At 36.9% G+C, this 22208-nt stretch overlaps 1 protein-coding gene and 1 pseudogene across 1 annotated transcript in view; both read right to left on the bottom strand.

The window, feature by feature from the left end:
- LOC103155775 (transient receptor potential cation channel subfamily M member 2-like) overlaps positions 1-15381 on the bottom strand; it is a 70481-nt pseudogene extending 55100 nt beyond the window's left edge.
- Positions 15382-17704: 2323 nt separating this feature from the next.
- LOC103155774 (transient receptor potential cation channel subfamily M member 2-like) overlaps positions 17705-22208 on the bottom strand; it is a gene marked incomplete at its 5' end in the record, with an annotated part of 13554 nt that continues 9050 nt past the window's right edge. Inside the window, 5 exons of the mRNA XM_007577600.1 lie at positions 17705-17884; positions 18022-18064; positions 18463-18557; positions 18698-18749; positions 20368-20500. Of these exons, the coding sequence (XP_007577662.1) occupies positions 17786-17884; positions 18022-18064; positions 18463-18557; positions 18698-18749; positions 20368-20500 (422 nt within the window). The remainder of the gene's footprint in view (positions 17885-18021; positions 18065-18462; positions 18558-18697; positions 18750-20367; positions 20501-22208) is intronic.

The raw sequence follows: 22208 nt of genomic DNA, 5'->3' as shown, positions 1-22208 counted from the left end.
CTGCTAGAAACTGTTGAGCGTGGGGGGGAAGGGGGGGGGGTCTGCAGCAGCGCTGATTGGCTAAGCAATGTAACGTGATCCTCTGCAGCAACTGATAGCAAAGCGGGGTGCGTCATCACGACTTTACACAAATGTGTCTTTACTTCTGCGGCAGAGGCTCCACCGAACCTCTGAGACCGACTCATCGAACCCCTGGGGTTCGATCGAACCCAGGTTAAGAACCACTGGTGTAGAGTATGGAACCCATTTGCAAATTGCTTGCAGTTCTACTTGCTTTTTAAAAAAATAAATTTTAATAATGAAAATGTATCTCATCTTAACCTTTCTCTTCAAGCTTGATCTCCATGTCCGAGATGTATTGCTCTAGTTTTGCACGCAGCGGGATCTCCACACCATAGTGTCCATTGGTTCCATCGTCAACCAACAGGAAGTGGGTATGATTGTTATCAAGATACGTCAGATCACGCTGACCTTGTGTGTCAATCACATAATTAGCTGGGAAGCAACCCTGCAAATAAACACAATTAACAGTATGAAAGAAACACACAAATCTATTCACAAGCTTCTTACTTTGTCATGCTTTGGTACCTTGTCATGTACCAATGCAGCCCTGTTGTGAATTACTCCCCATGGTGCCACTCCAATAGCCACTATTTTCTGCTGCGTGGTGTTACTCAGGGCACAGTCGCTCATAGCCAATCCAACATGTCTCATCACACCCACATTGGTACCACCGGTGATGATCCATGCACCTACAGATAATGAAGTATCACTGTGTGTGTTTCTGGTTGACATTCATCACACCTATCGCTAGTTTTCTGTTTGTCTCACCTGTAGTCTGAGCAATTTTGATAATTCCTCTGTAGAAAACCTTCTTCAGGTGGGACTTCAGGAAGAATTTCTTGGCTCCTCCAGTCACAGAGATGACCAGTTTGGGAGGATCGAGTTTCCACTGTTCAGTCAATAACTCGTAGAGCAACTTAGGACTGGTGTCTACAGACACTCGTGCATACTGGAGGTGGTGGGGAAAATAATAAATTTTCAATACATTTCTTCAATAAATAAAATCAGAATGTGCATTTACGTAAAGTGCATCCGGAAAGATTTTCCTTTTTCCATATTCCCAAATTTTGTTATATTATGACCTTAATGCAAATCATATTAAATTAATATATTTCCTTAAAATTCTACACATAAATACCCCATTATGACAAAGTGGAAAAAATGTAAGGTTTTTCATTTATTTATTAAAAACAGAAAACTAAGAAATCAATTTCAAGCAAATATTCACAGCTTTGCCATGAAGCTCAAAGTTGAATTGCTTCCTCAGATCATCCTTTAAATGTTTCGACGGCTTAAATGGAGTCCACCTGTGGTAAATTCTGTTAATTGGACTTGATTTGGAAAGGCACACACATCTACAAAAGGTCTCACAGTTGACAATGGAGGTCAGAGATCAAACACAAAGCATTAATTCAAAGGAATTGCCTGTAGACCTCAGAGAGAGAATTGTCTTGAGGCACAAATCTGGTAGAAGGGCCTTAGTCAGTGAGATGATCAAGACCCCGATGGTCACTCTGTCAGCGTGCCACTGTTCCTCTGTTTAAAGAGGATGACCTTCAGGAAGGACAACCATCTCTGCAGCCATCNTCTGCTTCCAGCAGAGCAAAGAACCCTATTATAATTGCGTTATTGTTAATATTATGATATATTGTCACCGTGTATTGAGTCTTATGCAGTTTAGTTGGGAGCTGGTGCTATGGGGTAAAAAAAAAAAAATTACATCTACATGACCGCTTAAAGGATTTACACTAAATTTTGTAAAAGTGTTCAAGACAACACCCAGAGCCCTTATCTTGAAAATGATTATGAAATGGACGTGGCTTTTATGATATCTCAGATTTGACCTTTGAATTCTGTGGAATGAAATGTTAATATCAGGGAAGGCACATCATTGCACCCCATACAAATTGACCACTGTTAAATTTGACCACTAGATAGCACTGTCACAAATTGAAATGTCATTGATTTCCTCCACAACTACTTGATGTAGACACAATTTCTCTCTTCCACTATGTTCTTTGAATCATGTCTCATTATGTGTTTTGAAAAAATTAAGTTATGGTAGTCAGTAAAAAATTTACTGAATATGCAAAACCTATTTTTAGTAACTCCTCCCTAGGTTCAAAGCCAATTGAAGCAATTGACGATTTCCAGCCTGAATCGCAACATGTTAAAACAACAACTGAATAATTTTACTTAGGATTTAGATAGCTGAATCAAAAATCAATCACTGTTAAATCAACTTTACATTTTTGCCTGTCAGTTTTAAGAATGGAAAAACAAAAAACAGAGTGATTAAATTTTTTGCTATTTTTTGTTTTGAAACAGAAAATCCAAGTGTCAAATATATATCCAAGCCGAGGTTGGAACCCATTGATAACTGCTTGCATTTCTAATTAGTTTTCTTTTTTTTAATTTTAATAATGAAAATTCATCTTTTCTTAACCTTTCTTTTCAAACTTGATCTCCATGTTTGAGATGTATTTCTCCAGTTCTGCACGCAGCGGGATCTCCACACCATAGTGTGCATTGGTTCCATCGTCAACCAGCAGGAAGTGGGTATGATTGTTATCAAGACAGGTCAGATTACCCTGACCTTGTGTGTCAATCACATAAGGAGCTGGGAAAAAACCCTGCAGACAAACACAATGAAAAGTATGAAGGCAACACACAAATCTAATCACAGGAATAACGTGAAGAGTGTATTCATCTTACTTCTTCATTTACTAATTTATCCTTATTGTGAATTACTCCCCATGTAGCCACTCCAATAGCCACTATTTTACGCTGCACGGTGTTACTCAGGGCATAGTCTCTCATAGCCAATCCAACATGTCTCATCACACCAGAGTGGGTGCCACCGGTAATGATCCACGCACCTACAGATAATGAAGTGTTACTGTGTGTGTTTCTGGCTGACATTCATCACACCTATCTTTATTTTTCTGTCTGTCTCACCTGTAGTCTGAGCAACTTTGATAAGTCCTCTGTAAAAAATCTTCTTCAGGTTGGACTTCAGGTAAAATTTCTTGGCTCCTCCAGTCACAGAGATGACCAGACTGGGAGGCTTGATATTCCACTGTTTAGTCAGTAACTCATAGAGCAACTCAGGACTGGTGTCTGCAGCCACTCGTGCATACTGGCAATGAACATACAAGGAGTGGCATAAGAATACGCATGCACACATTTACAGTGTCTTAGGAAGGTATTCATTCCCATTGAGGTTTTATTTAATTGTCATACTACAACCATAAACTTTATGTAATTTATTGCAATTTTATGTGATATACTAACACAAAATGGGTTATAATTGTGAACTTGTGAGAAAATAATGCATTTTTTATACATTTCTTAAACTAATAAAATCAGAATGTGCATTTAAATAAAGTGCATCAAGAAACTATTCCCTTTTCAATATTTCCAAATGTTGTTATATTATGACATTATTAAACATTTTATTAAATTAATATATTTCCTTAATATTCTGCACATATAAACCCCATTATGACAATATGGAAAAAGTTATTTGTTAAAAATAGAAAAACAAAATTAATTTTAAGTAAATATTCACAGCTTTGCAATGAAACTCAACATTTAACTGCATCCTTGAGATGTTTCTACAGCTTAAACAGAGTTCACCTGTGGCAAATTCAGTTAATTGAAAAGAAGGTACACACATGTCTATAACAAGTCCCACAGTTGACAGTGCAGGTCAGAGGTCAAACACAAAGCATTAATTCAAAAGAATTGTCTGTAAACCTCAGAGAGAGAATGGTCTTGAGGCACAAATCTGGGAGAAGGGCCTTAGACAGTGAGGTGATCAAGACCCCGATGGTCACTCTGTCAGCGTGCCACTGTTCCTCTGTNGTAATAGACTTCAAATGGTTATTCAAATTTACATCTCTGTCCAAAAGGACATCAAGGTTTCCCGAGTGCTGAAATCTTTAGCCCTATTCAGTGTACGTGGTTGTTCTCGCATTTACACAATGAAAAGCTGTGTTTTCTTTCTTATCTATGTTAAGTTGTAGAAACTATTTCATTTAGAATAAAAACACACTGACTTAGTGACTAGTGGATTATTGGGAATAATTTACATGTTAAATAATAGAGGACCAAGAATGGAGGTCTGACGAAACCAACAATTCATTCTTGTTGGGTTTTTGTTTTAATACAGTTCCAGAAAATCCTAAACATTTTCTACTCTCCATATGATATGAGCAATGGTAAAATGATTAGAGCAACTATTGCAGAGATGTGATCTTTAAATCAGTGAATTGCAACATAATAATGTTAATTTGTTAATTTTAAGCTGAGATAGAATAATTTACCTTGCTTTCCTTTTGCCAAAAACTACGAAAATTGATGTCTCCAAAAGCATCTGTTGGGGCATTGCAGACATGTTTTTCTTTGTTCCAGGTTTCCCTGGTGGACTCTCCTGCCTTGATGGCTTTATCAGTGTGTTTAGTCTTTGAGTTTCCACAAAGACACACTTCTTCTTTGTCTTTGCTGTAAAAAACACAAATTGCATGATTGCACGTGTTTATGTTGGTGGAAAAGATTCAGACATGTGGGTTATGCACTATGATGAGGATGTTATTGTACTGTATCTTGGCATCCTTTATTACCTTAACCTGCTTTTGCATTTCAGACTGCTGGAGAAATAGATTGAAAAAAATCACCTCAATGTGTCTAATTTCTAATGCACGAAGCAACTTTTTTTTATCTATAAATGCCCAAGCAGGTAAATTAAGATCTAAAAAGTTAATGAAGCTTGATATTAAACGTTTGCCAGAACTGAACATTGTTAGAAATTACCAGACATTTTAAACAAAAAGCTAAGTTTTGTTTTTTTTAACAATTCAAAGCAAGACGGTTTGTAAATAAATATTAGCATTTCAGAGCACTGCAGAGACTATACGAGAGATTTAACTGCGGTCTCAGCAGTTTCCTCTTACAATAGTGAAACGTGCAGAAACTACACTCAACTGTTTACGTAGTGGCAAATTATCCTTACTGGGATCCCTCTGAAATAAGCAGCATTCCTTTTTTTTGATCCATGAGGTAATATCATGACGCTGGAAAGAAGGAGAGAGGACAGAGGTTTAGATGGTGCTTTGAGTGACAGAATATTGAAGGTGACTGAATCTCATGTCCCTTTAGGCTACAACAACACAAAGATCAGCGGTGATCAGATCGAAGTCAGGCCGCAGGGCAGTCTATGCAGCCTAAGTGCTGGCATACAGTCAACGCTGCATCAGTGCATAAGCATTTCCCGAAATAAAATCCTGAGCAACCAGTTACCTTCAACCAGTTAGTTAAAAGTGAACTTCTATATGCTGCTTAAACTTGGCATCAGTATAACTGTGAAGACTAGAGATGTGCCGATCAGGTTTTTTCCTCCCGATACCGATACCGATCACCCATGAGGGCCGATCACCGATACCGATCACATAATTATTTATTTTTTTTTTTTAATCATAAACACTACCGGTTACATTATGTGGAAAAAAGAACCATGAATTCACCTTAATTTAGACAAAAACTTGTTTTTAATAACTTTTTTCAAGAAGAAAACTAAACAAAACAGGCATTGTGCAAATTGTACTGCTATTGGTAATACTATCTTTAACAGAATGATAACATATGAAGGCTCTGAAGAGGCTAAATAAAACCTCTCAACATTGCCAAAAAAATTCAAGTATAAAACTTAACATTCAAAGGCAAAAACAGGTTCCATTACAATAAACAATCCAGAGTTACTGAATGAAAACTTCCTGATAGNATATATATATATATATATATATATATGTGTTTTTGTTTTTTTTGTTTTGTTTTTTTTTGCACATCCCATAAAATATAAATAAAATCCATTGTTTATTTTAGTTCATTATTTTTTGTGAGGTCAGTAAAGACTCCAGTAATGTGACCTACTGAAATTAAAGACTTGCACCAGTTTTTTATAACCTGTTTTGAGAGAGAAGCCTCTATTCTTTAATATGTTGTAAGGATTATGATAGGCTGACTTAGTAATAGACTTCAAGTGGTTGTTCAAATTTACATCTGTGTCCAAAAATTCAAGGTTTCCTGAGTGCTGAAATCTTTAGCCCTATTCAGTGTAGATGGTTGTCCTCGCATTTACAAGAAATTCTCACCCACTAATTCATTTAGATTAGTGGATTATTGGGACAACATTTATATTTTAAATCATAGAGGACCGAGAATAGAGGTCTGATGAAACCAACTATTGATTTTGGTTGGGTTTTTGATTTAACGCAGTACCGGAAAATCCCAAACATTTTCTACTCTCCGTATGATATGAGCAATGGGGAAATGATAAGGGCAACTATTGTATAGATGTTATCTTTAAATCAGCGAATTGTGACTTAATAATGTTAATTTTAAGCTGAAATCAAATATTTTACCTTGCTTTTCTTTTGCCAAAAACCACCAAAATTAATGTCTCCAAAAGCATCTGTTTGGGCGTTACAGACATGTTTTTTTTCGTCCCAGGTTTCTCCAGTGGACTCTCCTGCCTTGATGGCTTTATCAGTGTGGTCAGTCTTTGAGTTTCCACAACAACACACTTCGTCTTTGTCTTTGCTGTAAAAAACACAAATTGCATGATTGCATATGTTGGTGGAAGAGTTTCAAACATAGACACTATGATGATGATGTTACTGTACTGTATCTTGGTATCCTTTATTACCCTGACCTGCCTTTGCATCCAGACTACTGGAGAAATAAAAAGAATTACCTCCACTTGTCTAATTTCTCATGCATGAGGCAAAGTTTTTCCTATAAATGTCCAAACAGGTAAATTAAGATCTAAAATGTTAATGAAGTCCGGCTGTAAAATTAAAAGCTTCAGAACTGAAACATTTTCAACAAAAAGCTAAGTATTAATTGCTTATTTAACATGTAAAGCAAGACAGTAATGTAAAGTAGATATATTGATATTTCAGAGCACAGCAGAGACTTCAAATGCAATTTAACTGCAGTTAGAGACATTTCCTCTCATTAGTGAAACATGAAGAAACTGCAAGCACAGTTTAAAGAGTGGCAAATCATCCTACCTGGGATCCCTCTGGAAACAACAGCATTCCTTTTTTTTTATTTTCTCCCGGATCCATGGGGCAACAGCACGACGCTGGAAAGAAGGGGAGATGGACAGAGGTTTAGATGGTGCTTTGATTGCCCAAGTATGAACTGAATGTGACTGAATCCCTTGTTCCTTCAGGCTGCAACAACACAAAGATCAGTGGTGATCAGACTGAAGTCAGACTGCAGGCCGACAGCATGGAAGGAGAGAGCAATCTCTGCAGCTTTTGTGCTGGCATACAGTCTACGCTGCATCAGTGTATAAGCATTTCCCTAAATAAAATCCTGAGCAAAAAGTTACCTTCAACCAGTTAACCAGTTAGTTAAAAGTTCACTTTTAACTAACTGGTTAAACTTGGCATCAATATAACTGTGAAGACCTCAGAGTTGTCTATGAAAGTATTTTGAATTAGATAAAAGCAATTAATAATATTTGTAGTTTGCTGAGATGTATTTCTGAACAAACCAAGCTCAAATACAAAGATTAAACTCATAGCATCTCATTGTAGCTATGGAAACAACAATCCAATTTATTTTATTTTTTTAGTTAATCTCTCAAATTTAATAGAATTTTCAATTCAAAAATGTTGAAATTTTAAGTCTGTGGTCTCTGTTAGGCATTTAAGGGTGTCACCGAACATCTGAGGCATATTATATATACATACATACATACATACATACATACATACATATACATACATACATACATACAAGGAGGCAAGTACTTTTTCACATGACTGTATATGCAAGGTTTCATAAAAATCTAATTCTTCCTTCTTCTTCATAGGGGGAAGGGAGGAAATTCTATTTAACTATTGGAAAGAAATATGATTTTTTTTCCCCCAACTACAATATACTTAAGTTTATCACACATAAAACCAAAAAGAAAAAGAAAAAAAATGATTTTTTAAAAAGTAACTGGACTTAATTTCATGCATTTAAGTTGCTTTATGTAAAACTGTTTTAGTTTTTTCTCCTGGATGACTTCATTAGAATTAAACATACTTACCTGCCTCTCTTTCTCTTCTTCCTTCTTCTCTGCATCCTGATCTTTTTTCTGTTGCTTTGCCTAATGACACCATGACAAAACATTTTCATAAAAACTTCAGATTTTTTTTCAGAAAATAGTATTAACTTCCCTTTCAAAATACAGAATTTCTTACTTACTTGGTCTTTTCCTACACAGAAAAATGATTGGATGTCATTTTTAAATTTTTGTCCCACATTTGTTGATGGGATTGGCTAATAAAAAACAAACACACACTATGTTACTTGAAAAGTAGAAGAGAAGCAACACACACATTGTCATGCATTGAAGCTAACACATAAGACATGCAGAAGAGTGTTTAATTCAGATCATTATGAAGGCTGCCAGAGACTTGGTTAGCAGTGAGTTATTTTTTTTATTTTTATTACCAATTAATTTTTAGTTTAAAAATGTTAATCAAAGCACAACTTCTCTATAAACTGAAGATATTACAAATATTCTGACCTGGTCNAGTCACTACCAGGTGGAGCAGAAGCGAAGCTCCGTCTGTGAAATATTACTACCTGTAGCGTAGCAGCGGTTCAACAGGAGAGCAGAACCAGTGTCTTACATCGCAGCTCGAAGACTTAAATAATTTTGCGGGTTATTTGTTTAGCTTTCTGACCGTCATGCTAATCCGAGTGAGTGTTTGTAGCTGTGCGCCGCTTTACCTGCTGTCTGATCGCTCCGTATGTCTTTTTTACTGCAGTGAGCCTCGATGTAGCCAAACTCCGTCAAGTATGGCTTTGTTTTTATGTCGTATTAGCTTCGTTGTGTTGATGCATTTTGCCCTGCTTCAATTTTCCGCCGCAACACGCAAACTTCCCCATTCACTCAGTGCGTTATAGTTACACATCGCTTAGGATTTGTTGCTCCGCGTTTGCGCAGTGAAGGAAAGAGGAGACCAGCTGCACAGGCAGGCTGCGAAATGAGATGATCGGTATCGGCAACAAGAGCCAATGATCGCCGATCACTGATCATGCACTTTTTCACGAAAATCGGACCGATTATGATCGGTGACCGATCGATCGGCACACCTCTAGTGAAGACCTCTTGCCGAAGAAAGTATTTTGAACAAGCAGAAGGTCAAAGGGTGCCTAGTTTAACTGGCTGAGTTTAATAGCAGTTATTGATATTTGTCATTTGCTGATATGTATTTGTGAACAAACCGAGCTCAAATACAAAGATTAAACTCATAGCATCTGACTGTAGCTATGGTAACAACAATCAAACAATACAGATTATTTGCACTTTTACAAAGTAAGCATGCCAGTTTAGTCTTACATTTTAGGCAATTTAAAATCTTTTGATTTATTGTGTTTAGCTCAGGATACTGAATTTGGGAATCCTCTGTATCCCCAGTCAAGAGTGCACTCTCGAACTTTGGCAAACTCTTGCAGTCTTTTTCAAAACGCTCACCAAACTGAACCTCTGCAGTGCCCAGCACTTTAATTAACTACCTGTAATAACCCAAACAGTTCAACACAACAGCACAGTCACTCTTAAGTATGTTTAAATGAAATATGTTCATCACACTTACATAAAACCATAAAAAAAGATTTTTTTTTAATGGTTTTTCTTGCTTAAAGAATTTAAATTTTAGCAAGTAAAATTCTCGCTAACTTTACTTCCAAGGACTTAATTCTTTGCAATTAAGTTATTTATACTTTTTTTGGTTTTGTCTCCTGGATAACTTCACCAGCATCAAACGTATAGTTACCTGCTTTTCCTTCTCCTTGTCTATTTGTCTGTTCAGCTCTGCATCAGGCTCTTCTTTCTGTTGCTTTGTCTGATGACATCATGATAAAACAGTTTCAGAAAAACATTATTCTGTGGTTTGTGCTGGAGAGACACAGTTAGCTCCCCACATTAATAGGTGAATCCCCCTGAAATTTTGCATCCGGACTCCTCAGCCCATGTAACTTCAACAATATAAAATCCAGTCTCCATGGCCCTTTTCAATTTGTAACCCATTTCTCTGATTAGCCTCACTGATTAGTGGTTTTCCTATGGCTTCACACCTGTTCAGTCCGAATCCCATGAAATCCCTTCACATTGGGTATGTGCAAATGATTTTTGCATGGCCTGGAATCCTACTGTTGTTTCTCTTTGATTTTATGTCACCAAATATTTATAAGTGATCACTCATTAGTTTTTAGTTTAAAAACAATGTTAATCAAAGCACAAAGTGTCTATAAACTGAAGATATTACAAATATTCTGACCTGGTCCTTTGCTGCAGTCTTTGTTTCTGACAGATAAGTGATGTGCTGTGGGGTGGCGGCAAAAGAAGGAGTGCTTGGTGGTGTTGCAGAAGGCCCAGGGGTGAGGTTTAAACATATTGATGCGTCTGAAGATAAAATAAGGAGCAGGATTCAAGAAATAAAGATAAAAAACATTTTAAAAGTGGGCTGCTTTGAAGCTCTGGACTCATCTTGCTTCGTCTTTCTTGCAGCTCTTGCACAGGATCCTCAGGAAATACAGTTTTGTTGACACAAAGCACCCCATGGAAAACTATTACAAAATTCTGACTTTTTCCACAAACAACTACTCATCTTTTGATTTGCAGCTGTTTGTGATTGAGCTTATGCGCACTCTTATGTGTTGTCTATCACCCACAAACAGAAAATTCTTTCAAGAATTTTCTGAATATTTTGCTAATTTTATTCCCAATTATGACAGACTTTTAATTTGTGGTGATTCAAATATCTTTGTTTGTTGTCCCACTGCCCCACTTGCATTTTAAGACTTTTGGTCTCTTAATTAATTAGCTTAATTAATTTAACACAATGAGCCCAACACATCATATGGGAATACCCTGGAGCATTTTATAACCCAGGGCCTGTCTATCTTACCCTGTGAAGTCTCTCTCAGATCATTTCCCTACTTTATTTCGATTTTCAGCTTTGTATTTTGTCAGGAAACCTTTGGTTGCAGGTAACCATTGCCGCATTCTTACATCTGCTATTGTTGGACAGTTCACTACTTCTCTTATTGACTCGATTTTAGCCGTCAGCAGGTTTTTCCTCAGAAAAATTCCTGACTTGATTGGCTGTCTGCCCAGAGCCCTGCATTTCTGCAGATTGAAATAGTATTACTAGGAAGAGGTGGAGAAGCCAGATTTTTTTTTTCACAGATTATCTTTCTCATACCATACTGTCATGATATTGTGACAGTTTTAACAAACATGTAAAGAAACGTATTTTTGTAAAAGTTACATACCGTAGCCTTAAATGGTGACAGATCTGTGTTGTTATTTACCAGCACAAATGGAGGAGATCACAGGCAGATGGAAGGAGAGTAAATACTGGATATCTCATATACTGTAACTGATATAATTTTATTTTCTTAATTTCTTATTCTCTGATAGATTTTATTTTGGTTTACATTAACAGTATTTTCTGTAATAGTTGCAGTATTTCAGTTTCCTGCTCCGTTTGAAATATATGTCAAGGAATCAATAAAATTTGAATCAAAGCATTTCTGATTCTGGATAAAAATCTTTTGCAAGAAGGGAAAGAAGATATCTTTGTAATATCTATTTACAAACCAACACAGCCGATGTACAAAGATAAAAAAAGAAATAATGTTATGAAAGTGATGTAATAAGCTACAATGACAAGCAATGGTGCACTATTAGTGCTGTAGTTTATTATTCAATATTTGGTTTTGTTTCTGTTTGGTATGATTTAAAGTCTTTTGCAAACAAAGTGTGGCACTTTGACACCATTTAGGCCTGCATGTTAACTTTTACAACGTGGAATGTAGAGTCGACAGCTGCATGCATGAAAGGAATCAAGAAATACTATCTAAGCGACACATCAAATAGTTGTGGCTAGACAGCCTACATGGAACCACAGCATGTTAACACTACACACCTATATAATAACTAAGGCAATGGGCAAGTTCATCACTTTAGTTTTACTGTACCTTTGTCACTTTCTTCCTCTTTTTTCTTCTTTCTTCCTTGGGCATTAAGCAGTTTGGGATGTTTTGACATGATGCTCTCTAAGGACACCTGCCTTACAAAATGCAACTCATACCTGAGAGCAGTGAGGGGACAGGAAGGAGCGTGTGAGGGATGCAGGAAGAAACCAAATGGTAAAAAGAGGGTGGAGCTATGGAATAATTAACATTAAATGCAATATTTAATATTCTTTGCTATACAGCTAAATTAGTACAAAGTCTTTCATACTGGGATATTACTTTTCTTTCTTCCCCTTTTTTTGCTCAGGGTGAGTTGGCGGCATAAGCATGAGTCCAGGGGCCAGAAATAAAAGTAACGTTTGCTGTTCTTATTAAGACTTACAGGTAATAATATAATTTCCTACTATGAAAGTTTCCACACAAATTTAGTAATATTGAAAAGTAAATGATTCAATTGAGTATTTAATATACTAAATTAAATACTAAGCAAAGTATCATAATGATGACACTTTAATTAGCTCCCTCATCCTTCTCTACCATTTGGTTTGTTCCAGCCCAGCACCATCTCTCCCTCTTCACTGTCTTCAGGTATGTGTTATGTTCTGAATGCGACACACCCGAGGACAAGTTGGGTGAGTTTTTCAAGGTAAGTGATTTCAGAAAGCATCATGTCAAAACGTCCCAACTTGTCTGATGCCCAAGGAATAAAAAAGGAGAAAAAAATTACAGAAACATATAGTAAAACTAATGTGATGAAATTCCCTTTTGCTTTAGTTACTTAGCTGTGTAGTGTTAACTTGCTGCAGTAACTAGGCTAACTAGCCAGTCAATCATGAAGCTAACCAGTCTAGCCAGTTTTTCTTCATTGCTTCCTTGCAGCTGTGAACTCCACACTAACATGCAGCCCTAAGCAGTGACACATCAGTGACACATTTAGTGCAAAAGGTTATACATTCAAAATATGAAACGGAAGCAAATACCGGCTTGAAACAACATGCAACCTGTAGTTTGAGCTGTTCCAATCAAGCATTACCAAACAGACAACAAAATATAGTACCCAGTGCACCATTGCTTGTCATTATAGGGTATTCCTTTCAATGCCATTTTTATCTGTCTACATAGGTTATGTCCATTATTCCTTTTGCAAATTGGATCCATAGTCAGAAATCTTTTGAAATGCAAAGTTTAATGATCCCATGGTATTTTTTGAAACAAATATCACAGAAAATGGTTTTGCAAAAGAGAGAGCAAAATGTGTCAGATCAATGAGAAATGGTTAATACATTCACAAGGTGTCTTCAGGTCTGCTGAAAATGCAATGATGAAAACTGACTGGATTCTTTAAAGGGGTCAAAGCAATTAAGAAAAATAGAGAGCTGGCAAAAACAAGTCAACTGTGCAACATCATTACATAGCAGTAAACATGACATCACTGCTGCAGTCCCATGTGTGACAGACCGCAACAAAACCAGGAACAAGTCTTCCTGGAAGGTTGTGGGGTTGTGGGAGTTTTTTTTTTTTTATTTACACATTCAGAAAGTGTGGTTTCTAAAAATCCACTGATGTGAAGCACATGGAAATAAAAAAAATGAAGAAAATATGGCTGCTTGAATGTTAGCACTCTGCAAGCAAGATCAGCAAGAAAAACAGCCCTCAAACTTAAAAAAAAAAACTACCCTGAAACCTGATCATACCTTGACGTGTTAAAGACTGTTTACATTCCTTTCCCATAACCCCACCAGCAGCATTAACTGTCAACATGCATGACTGGAAAATCAAGTTTTTTTTTTATAGCACCTTTCACCAAAAAGGTAGTTCAAATCGCTTTTCAACGTAAGAACAGAATAGGATCACCAATTATGAAACAAGCAATAGCTATTGCATTTTGTCAAATGTCATTATCAAAATCATTATGCAAATGGATATAAGTTGATCAGTGTTCCCATTATTATGAATCAAAGACAACTTTAAACAAGTGGGTTTTCAGTCTTGATTTATAAACTACAACAGCATTGACTGTCAACAGGTATGACTGGAAAAGTGTGGAGACAAAAGTAAACTTTTGTCTGGCTTATTTAGTTGGAATTGGGAAATATATATATATATATATATATATTTAAGGTTTCAGCATTTGTTCCATTTTCCAATAAGACTGTAATCTTCCGTCTTGTGAGCCTTTTGTCATGCAGTTGTCTGTGAACCCTGAACTTGACTAGAATCGATGCCTAAATACATGCTGGAGGGACTATGTTTCTCTACCGGCCAGAGAACGCCTTGGGACTATCCCAGAGGAGCTGGTTATGTATTTTCATAAAATATAAACCCTTCTTTGTAAATAAATTCCTTGCGCCCTATTTATTCAGTAATTGAATAAATATGTTCAATTAAATAACATTAATAATAGCCTTTGACCTGTGTGCAGAGCATTATAAGCAAGTGAAGTCACAAAAACAAAGAATGGCTCTCACTAACAGACTTATTCTGATCCTTCAAGGTAAAGAGTCGTTCAAAAGAATCATATTGTTTGTGAACATAAAACCAAGTACCCCATGATCTAAATGCAGCTAAGCAGAATATCATAATAAAGTCAACATATTGGACAATGTTTTCTTTCAGGCCAAAGAAAACCCAATGTTAATAACTATTTTTACAGCTACTAGATGCAGTTAGTCAGCCTGGCGCACAGGACCAGTCCTCCATAGAAACAAAAGTGCGTCTAAAAATATGCCAAATTATTGCAGAAACAGATTTTATGAAAAGAGATGATGCACAGAAAGAGGAGGGAGAAAGACAAAATCGAAGCAAGAGAGACGAAGGAAGCAACAAAATCATTAAAGGTCCAACCCAAACATTTGGGAAAGAGGTAATGAATTACAGCAATATAAATATTAAGATCCAGGATTTACAACGTGTGGAAGAGCTAGCTCCCCCTTCAAAGAACAAATTGACAATGGTGCCTCCCCTCCCAACGTTATTGCTATTACTTTTGCTGTTGCTATACTTCATGTTCCATTCATAGACGTTTCACTTATGTGCAGTTTACCTGCTTTAGCACCACATGATATATTGCACCTGCAAAAACTGCAGAGGCACACCTGTAGAGCACCATCCTCCAGGTACCGATGCCATGGCGCCATCTGGTGGAATTCTGGAAGAAAACATTAACCACAAGGAGGTGGTTTGCCAGATCCCTAGAGTAAATCTCCAAAAATTAGAATATTACTTAAAAGTGCAATATTTCCTAGTACCACTTTCTCTGATATCCATCACTACCCAGCAATTAATTACTTTTTTATGTATTAATTGCATCTTTCACCTGCTCTATCATTGTATCCACTGTTTGTGTTTAATTTTGTAGGTTAAATGCAGTGAATAAAAACAAAAAACAAAAAAAACAACTTTAATTTTCATTTCATGTGCACATTCAGGTTGTGTATGTATTTCCTCACAGTGTCCTCCAAAAATTTCCTCTATTTTCTCTGGTTTATCTGTTAATTCACTTGTGTGGGGGTCTGTTTGTTGTTTATGTTTAGCCAAAAATTTAGCAGCCCTTGAGTCTGCTTCATAGTCATTTGTCTCGGGAACTTTAGGATTTTTTTTTAATCTCATCTAGTATCATCTATCTCATCTTATTTTTGTTTTACCGTGATTTCTTGGTGTATCTTTGGATCATATGTTTCCTTATGAGAAGGTGAGTCTTTTGGATTCAGGGCTCTCCATAAATCTGTCATTCATATTTCTTCCATTTTATAAATATTGTTAAATGCATTTTCTTGAAAAAATAATTGTTACCACCTGGGGTCATGCACATTTCAGAGTAATTCATTCATTTTCTATTCTAATGTCGTAAGTGGCAGCTCTAATATCTCCTCTAATTTTAGCAAGCCCAATTTGCAGCGTCTCCATGCTATTGTGTTCTTGCAATTTCTCAGCTGCATCCTTTTTGTGTTTGCTAGCTTTGTGTACAGATATTTCTTCCGTTACAGGCTGCTCCTCAATTCTGTCCTGGATTTTTATAGTTTTTTCAACTTTTTCTGACGTTTATTCCATTTATGCCTTAGGTTTGTCCATCAAGTTATTATTTTGTTGTGGGTGTTTTTTACTGGGCTCTCCAGAGCTACTTTACTGTGCTCACATTCTCCCCACCATCTTGGGTCAAAAAACTTAGGATTCTTCCTTTATGCTTTGCTTTGTCACCTAGTTGAGAAGTGGCCACGTCTTTTACTTACAGTAACTTAACTAACTGTAACTTTTTTCAATAATTTATAGCTTAGACATTAACAGGGAATACATGCAATACATCTTCTGGAAGCAACAGGCAAGAAGGACTTGGAACTTCTGATAGAACCAGAGCTTCACCTCCAAGCTGATTGAGGTCTGACCAGATGATGAGACAGGAGCTCTGAAACTCAGTGATCTTCACATCCTGGCTGTGGACGACTAAATGTTTTTTTTTTATTATTATTTTATGTAGCAGCAACTTCAGTTGCCTTCACTCTGGCTAAGGGAGCATGAATAATTTACCTTGTCTCGATGGAGCAACAGCTTCAGAGGTCTTCACCCAAGGTTAATGAGACATGTCTAGTTATCTTGGATTGATGAAGCAACAGAACAGATGGATTCTTCACCTCACCAGATCTTGAAAACTTTCTGAGCTAAAGGAGAGATGCTGTAGATTCAGGTTTTCCTGTTGTCTGTCGTGGGGATTTTGGCCGAGAGGAAGGGTTGTATCTGGGTTCACAGCCTTTAGGAATTACAGTGGAGTCCCATACTCAAACGTCCCTCTCCTGTTGTCTGAGGATTCCGTCTTGATGTTCGGCCTGAGATGTTCCTGGAGGATTCCATGCTTCCCACTGCAGCTGAGCCTCTTTTAAGCTCATTCTGAACACTGAGATGTCCCTTCTTAAGTTTTTATTTGTTAATTGAACAGATTTTGCTGCATAATTCTGTATTGGCAATATTTTAGCATACTGTCCATCCCTGCTATCCAACCTCCATAGGTGATGATGCCTGGTTGCTATGGAAATCATTCTTCCTCCCTGAAGACACTATATACTCCTCACTACAGCTGATAGGACTTTCCTGCCTGAGCTTGCTCTTATCCTCCTTGAAGAAGCTCCTTGTTCCCTCATGAGGTCAGAGCGCAACTAAGACAGTATAACTGTAAACTCATACATCATTTTAAACCAACACTGATTCATGTTTTTATTACAGGTTTAAAAATAATTGCATTTTCACTTAATATTATCAAGTCTGATCCTACAAATAAGAAATCATGATCTAATCAATATAAACAACACCCTCATTACTTCAACACTGAAAGAGAGAAAAGCAGACAAGTCTATGTCTATTTCTGTAATCCACACCCACATTCCCCATAACTTATGTCACCACCTATTTAACTAAGACTCATCTAAGCACATTTCATCCAAAAAGTAAGAAATACGAATTGATTTAATACTTATATATCTCTGCTAGACAAATCAAGAAACCTGAAGCAAAACACAATTATCTTATCAATATATGAACTTCTTCAGCGTTGTAAGGAGATAGAAAACACAAGGCATACTTCTGCCTTTGGTCCATTAAATATTCAGAAGACCAACACTTTTATGGCCTAGTGCCATGATCCATGATTGAAGTAGACATGGCACCAATGACTGAGCCCATCTTACTTTACAGTACTCTTTTGCTGAGCTGTTTTTGCAGGATCACCCTGAGATTTGAGAATCTCCTCAATCCTCTGCAGTGCTTTGTTTGACTGGGCGACCTGAAGACACAAAGCAAACAGTAATTTAACCAGTGGTTAAGGGTTGTTCTCCTCATTGGATATGTGGAAATAAAATACATTATTTATATTGTAATACATATGCAACATTAAAGGAGAAAAAAAAATCCATCCATAACCTGTTCCTTGAGTTTTTCCATCTGTTCAGTTAAGGTAGCAACCCTTGGGAAACAAAAGTAACATGAGTGACTGAGATTAGGATTAGTCTCACAAATACCTTTTTCATGCTTTGTATTAAACAAATCATGTTGTTTACTCAGTTTATGCAACAAAGCACATAGAACATGCAAAATCTACAAGTTGAAACATTTTTCATGATGAGCTTGATTTATCATGAATACAAAAATACTAGGTTTAAGTTCAAATTATGTTTATCTCAAACAGTAAGGTATTTTAAAGTCTGGGCCAAGAACCCGACAATGTGGCATCCATTATTTTAAAAAAAGCACAGGCAACTACTTTCTATACAAATTTATTCATCTTTGGCTCCTGAACACCAACACATGGCCTACTGCCTTGATCTGTAATTAAAGTGGCAAAAAGGACTGAGCCCATCTCACTTGTCAATAATCTGTCGCTGAGATTTTTTTACAGGATCGTCCTGAGATTTCAGACTGTCCTCACTCATCTGCAGTGCTGTGTTTGACTGGGTGTCCTAAAAACACAAAGCAACCAGTAATTTAACCAGCTGCACAGACAGTGAAAAAAGGTTGTTTTCAGATATGTAGAAATAAAATACATAATTTACATTGTGATAGATGTGACATTAAAGGAGACATTAAATCAATTCATAACCTTTTCCTCTAGTTTCTCCAGACTCTCCAGGCGTTCAGTTAAGGTGGTAACCCTGAGAAAACAAACAAAAGTAACATAAGTAAAACCCAGCCCTGGTGACAGGGCAGCTAACAATTCAGGTAACAATCAAAACAAGTGTATTTTCCTCCTAAACATCAGATCCAAAATTTTAAATTAAACCAGCCTTTGTCAGAGCAGAGCAACCAATCAATACCATACCCTAGCTTGCTACCTCTTCTATGGCTGCCACCAGCCCCCAGGGAATATTTAAAATGTAGATTAAATTACAACAAAATAAATTAGTAATTTAAAATGTAAGATAGTGACATTTGCCATAATCATCCTTGATGGCTTCTTTTTGACTTGTCTTTTTATTACAAACACAATAGATGTGTTACCTCTGTCTATTAAACATTTAAGTGCATACATAAGGTCAAATGATCTGGGTAACATTTCAGTTAAAGTGTGGAAAGTAGATTAAGTTGTATTTTCAATTTCTGAATATGTAAAAACTATGATGTGATGGTCAGAGAGTTTTAATTTGTAAATATATCAGATATCAAACTGGCTACATGCAGGGACATAGATTATTCCATATTTTTTGCTGTTGGTTGGACTTTTGGAGCTACATGGAATTTTGCACTCACCTACACTTTATGACAAAGGATGACTTAATTACTTAGCTATTAGGAAGTGGTTGTAGTTTATGTAGTAACAGAATTAGTTGCAAAGACTTCTCAAGCATCTTTTGTTCATTATTGTGAGCTCATATACACTTGTGTTGCACTCAACCGGTACATTTACTATAAAGATTGTATGATTCTATTTCTGGGTATAGTTGATTTATGGTGTAGAATGTTCTCAAGTCGCTCAGATTTATGTGCTCTGTTGTGCCAGAGCAGCCTGCTTTGAAACAACACAAGGTTGTTTGGTACAGAGAATTAGTGATAAAACTGATGAAGTCAAGAAAAATAGCTGGTGCTCAGTGTGTAAAGAGGAAAACAATTGTAATGTAAGTCTACATTTTTTTCTCAGAAAGTTCAGCTTGGAGGCCAGTTATGAGTCAGTCTTCTACTTTAACAACAATCTATAACGTTTCATTTTATTAATCCTAAGAATTGCTTAAAATGAACTTAAAATACATCCTTGATTTTGAGTAGATTTTCCCATGGGTTTTCATGTATCTGGATCCCACATGACAGACTGTAGGTGTTCACTAATAAATATAGGGGTTCTTCTTTGTCATGAGCAGATGTTGGCAGGTATGGTGTAGGTTTCTGATATTCTGTTTCAAATTCATCAAATTGATCTCATCTGTTTTATTTGGACAGTGTGTTTTAATTAAAGACAACATCATAGAAAAAAGGTAATTGTTTTCTTGTGTTAGAGTATATAAACTGGCAGTGACATTTCACTCATGTCACTGGACAAATGTCAGGCAGAAGGCGCAATCAAAAATCAACCAGACAAGCTCCTTGTCTGGTCCTTTGCTCCTTGTCAGACAAGGAGCAAAAACTTGAGCACCTGCCCCCTATCAGTGCATGCCATGGCCCTCCATGTAATTTCTGTAAAAATTTTGCTTGGATTTAGTTCACAAGTTCACGTAGAGGTATTGAGGCATCTTATAGCCTGGCTATAAGATGACTAGTCAACTTTCTGCCAGATTTTACTTTTGAGATGTATCCAGGATGCGTCCCTCCTTGCTCTGGCTCTTCTTCTGCCACACAGACAGCAGGTATCTGTCCTTCATCAAGGCCTCCCAGGACAACAGCTGCACTTCCTCTTCTTGAGAAAAATCCTTCTCTGAAAGAAAAAAAAAAGCCATTATTTTCACTTTGGTTTCTGTTTTGGTCTGAGTCACAAGGCTCCATAAACCTCCACACAAAGGTTATGTGGAGGTTTATGGACTTAATTAGACTGGACTTAATCAGACTGTGACTTCATTTTGTCACAGTTTGTACTGGTGAAATTTCAATCCTATTGGAGTATATGGGATAGAAACAGACCGCGCTGACTGAAAAAATACATAAATGGATCCAGCACTATGCAAAATCTGTGCAAGTCATATTTTCTTTCCAAAGAGCAAGAATATCTTGATAAACACTCCTTTAGAAACTTTAAAAAAAATAATATGATTCTTAGAGGTTTTAGCTGAAAACTTGTTTAATTTATGATTAAATTACCGTATTTTCCGCACTATAAGGTGCACCTTCAATGAATAGCCTATTTTTGGACTTTCATATTTTAGACGCACCGAAGTATAATGACCCTTCATAATATGAATCTAATAATACGTATTCACATTTATAAAGAAATGGTCCCCGAGTACTTTATATAGTAGGCTGGCCCAGTCGTTGTTTCACTCACGGTATTAGTGTTGCGATATTGTGCCCAACTGCTTTCAGGGTAACACAGACCAACCGACACGCTGCCCCGTCTCTGTCTTTCTTCCCTTGCCCTTCCCCCTGGCTTTAAATGTATTATCAAACTTTACTAACAAACCAGCGTTCTGACAACTATCCCAGCATGCACCGCGCACTTCTTCTTCTACGGGGGAAAATGAAGTCGACGGCTGCTTACCTTAGTAAACCAACTACGGTAAGTAGTCTACTGCATGTCTGCGTAAACATGACGTCTTTCATTTCGATCTGAGTTAATTAGCGTAGCATTTCTGCCGGATTTTCACAAAATATCACCCACGACAATGGATAGGGGAACCAACAAGTTCATGTCATATTTTTTGGACGACATCAAGGTGTTTGAGCCACGCGATGCCTCCAACATTGTGCGCGTCACAGCTAAAAGCTACCGACAGATGAGGAAAACAGCAGATCTTCACACCCTCAGCAAATATAGCTGTGGACAAGATCACTGATGCCTATTCTTCTTGCAAGGCTGGGTAAGTCGGCATTCATGGTTGTGATGGTTACTTTTGAATCACTGATTTCTGTTGTTGGCAAATGTTTGAGTGTGCCTAGGCCTGATACACGGTACTCTGTGCTAGCGTGGCTAACACGATTACAGTTTAGTAAAAAGCCTTGTCAGGTAAAATAAAATATTTAATGTATGTCAGATACGGTACACATTGCATATTGATCTGTTCAGCTAACGTAAGACTGTGTAACAAACAGGCTTCATGGTGTAGAAGTTGTATCGGTACTGCCATTATGCTGTACTTGGCTAAAAGGTTTTCATAATGGATGTGTTAATTATTGACTTTCTTTTTTCATTCACTAAACACAAATCAATAATATTTACACCAGCACACACTCCTTTGTTCTTATTGATCCTACAACGGTTGAGCTGCAAATGCGGTCGTGCACAAGCTTTGATCCAAGCAAGGCATTCCGTTTCAGATTTTGTAAATCTGTGAATTTTAGTTCCACAAATACGATCAGGATACCTGACATCGCCTGTACAGATACCTCACTGACAGTGGAGAACCATTCTTTTTCGAGTCCTGACCAAAAACTTTCTGCCGGTCTGCTAGTCCACAATGTACATTAGCATG

Source organism: Poecilia formosa, unplaced genomic scaffold (assembly GCF_000485575.1).
Source record: "Poecilia formosa unplaced genomic scaffold, Poecilia_formosa-5.1.2 Scaffold447, whole genome shotgun sequence".
Taxonomy (NCBI): domain Eukaryota; kingdom Metazoa; phylum Chordata; class Actinopteri; order Cyprinodontiformes; family Poeciliidae; genus Poecilia; species Poecilia formosa.
Note: the sequence above shows the minus strand (reverse complement) of the source record. Positions and strands in the feature narration are given on the sequence as shown.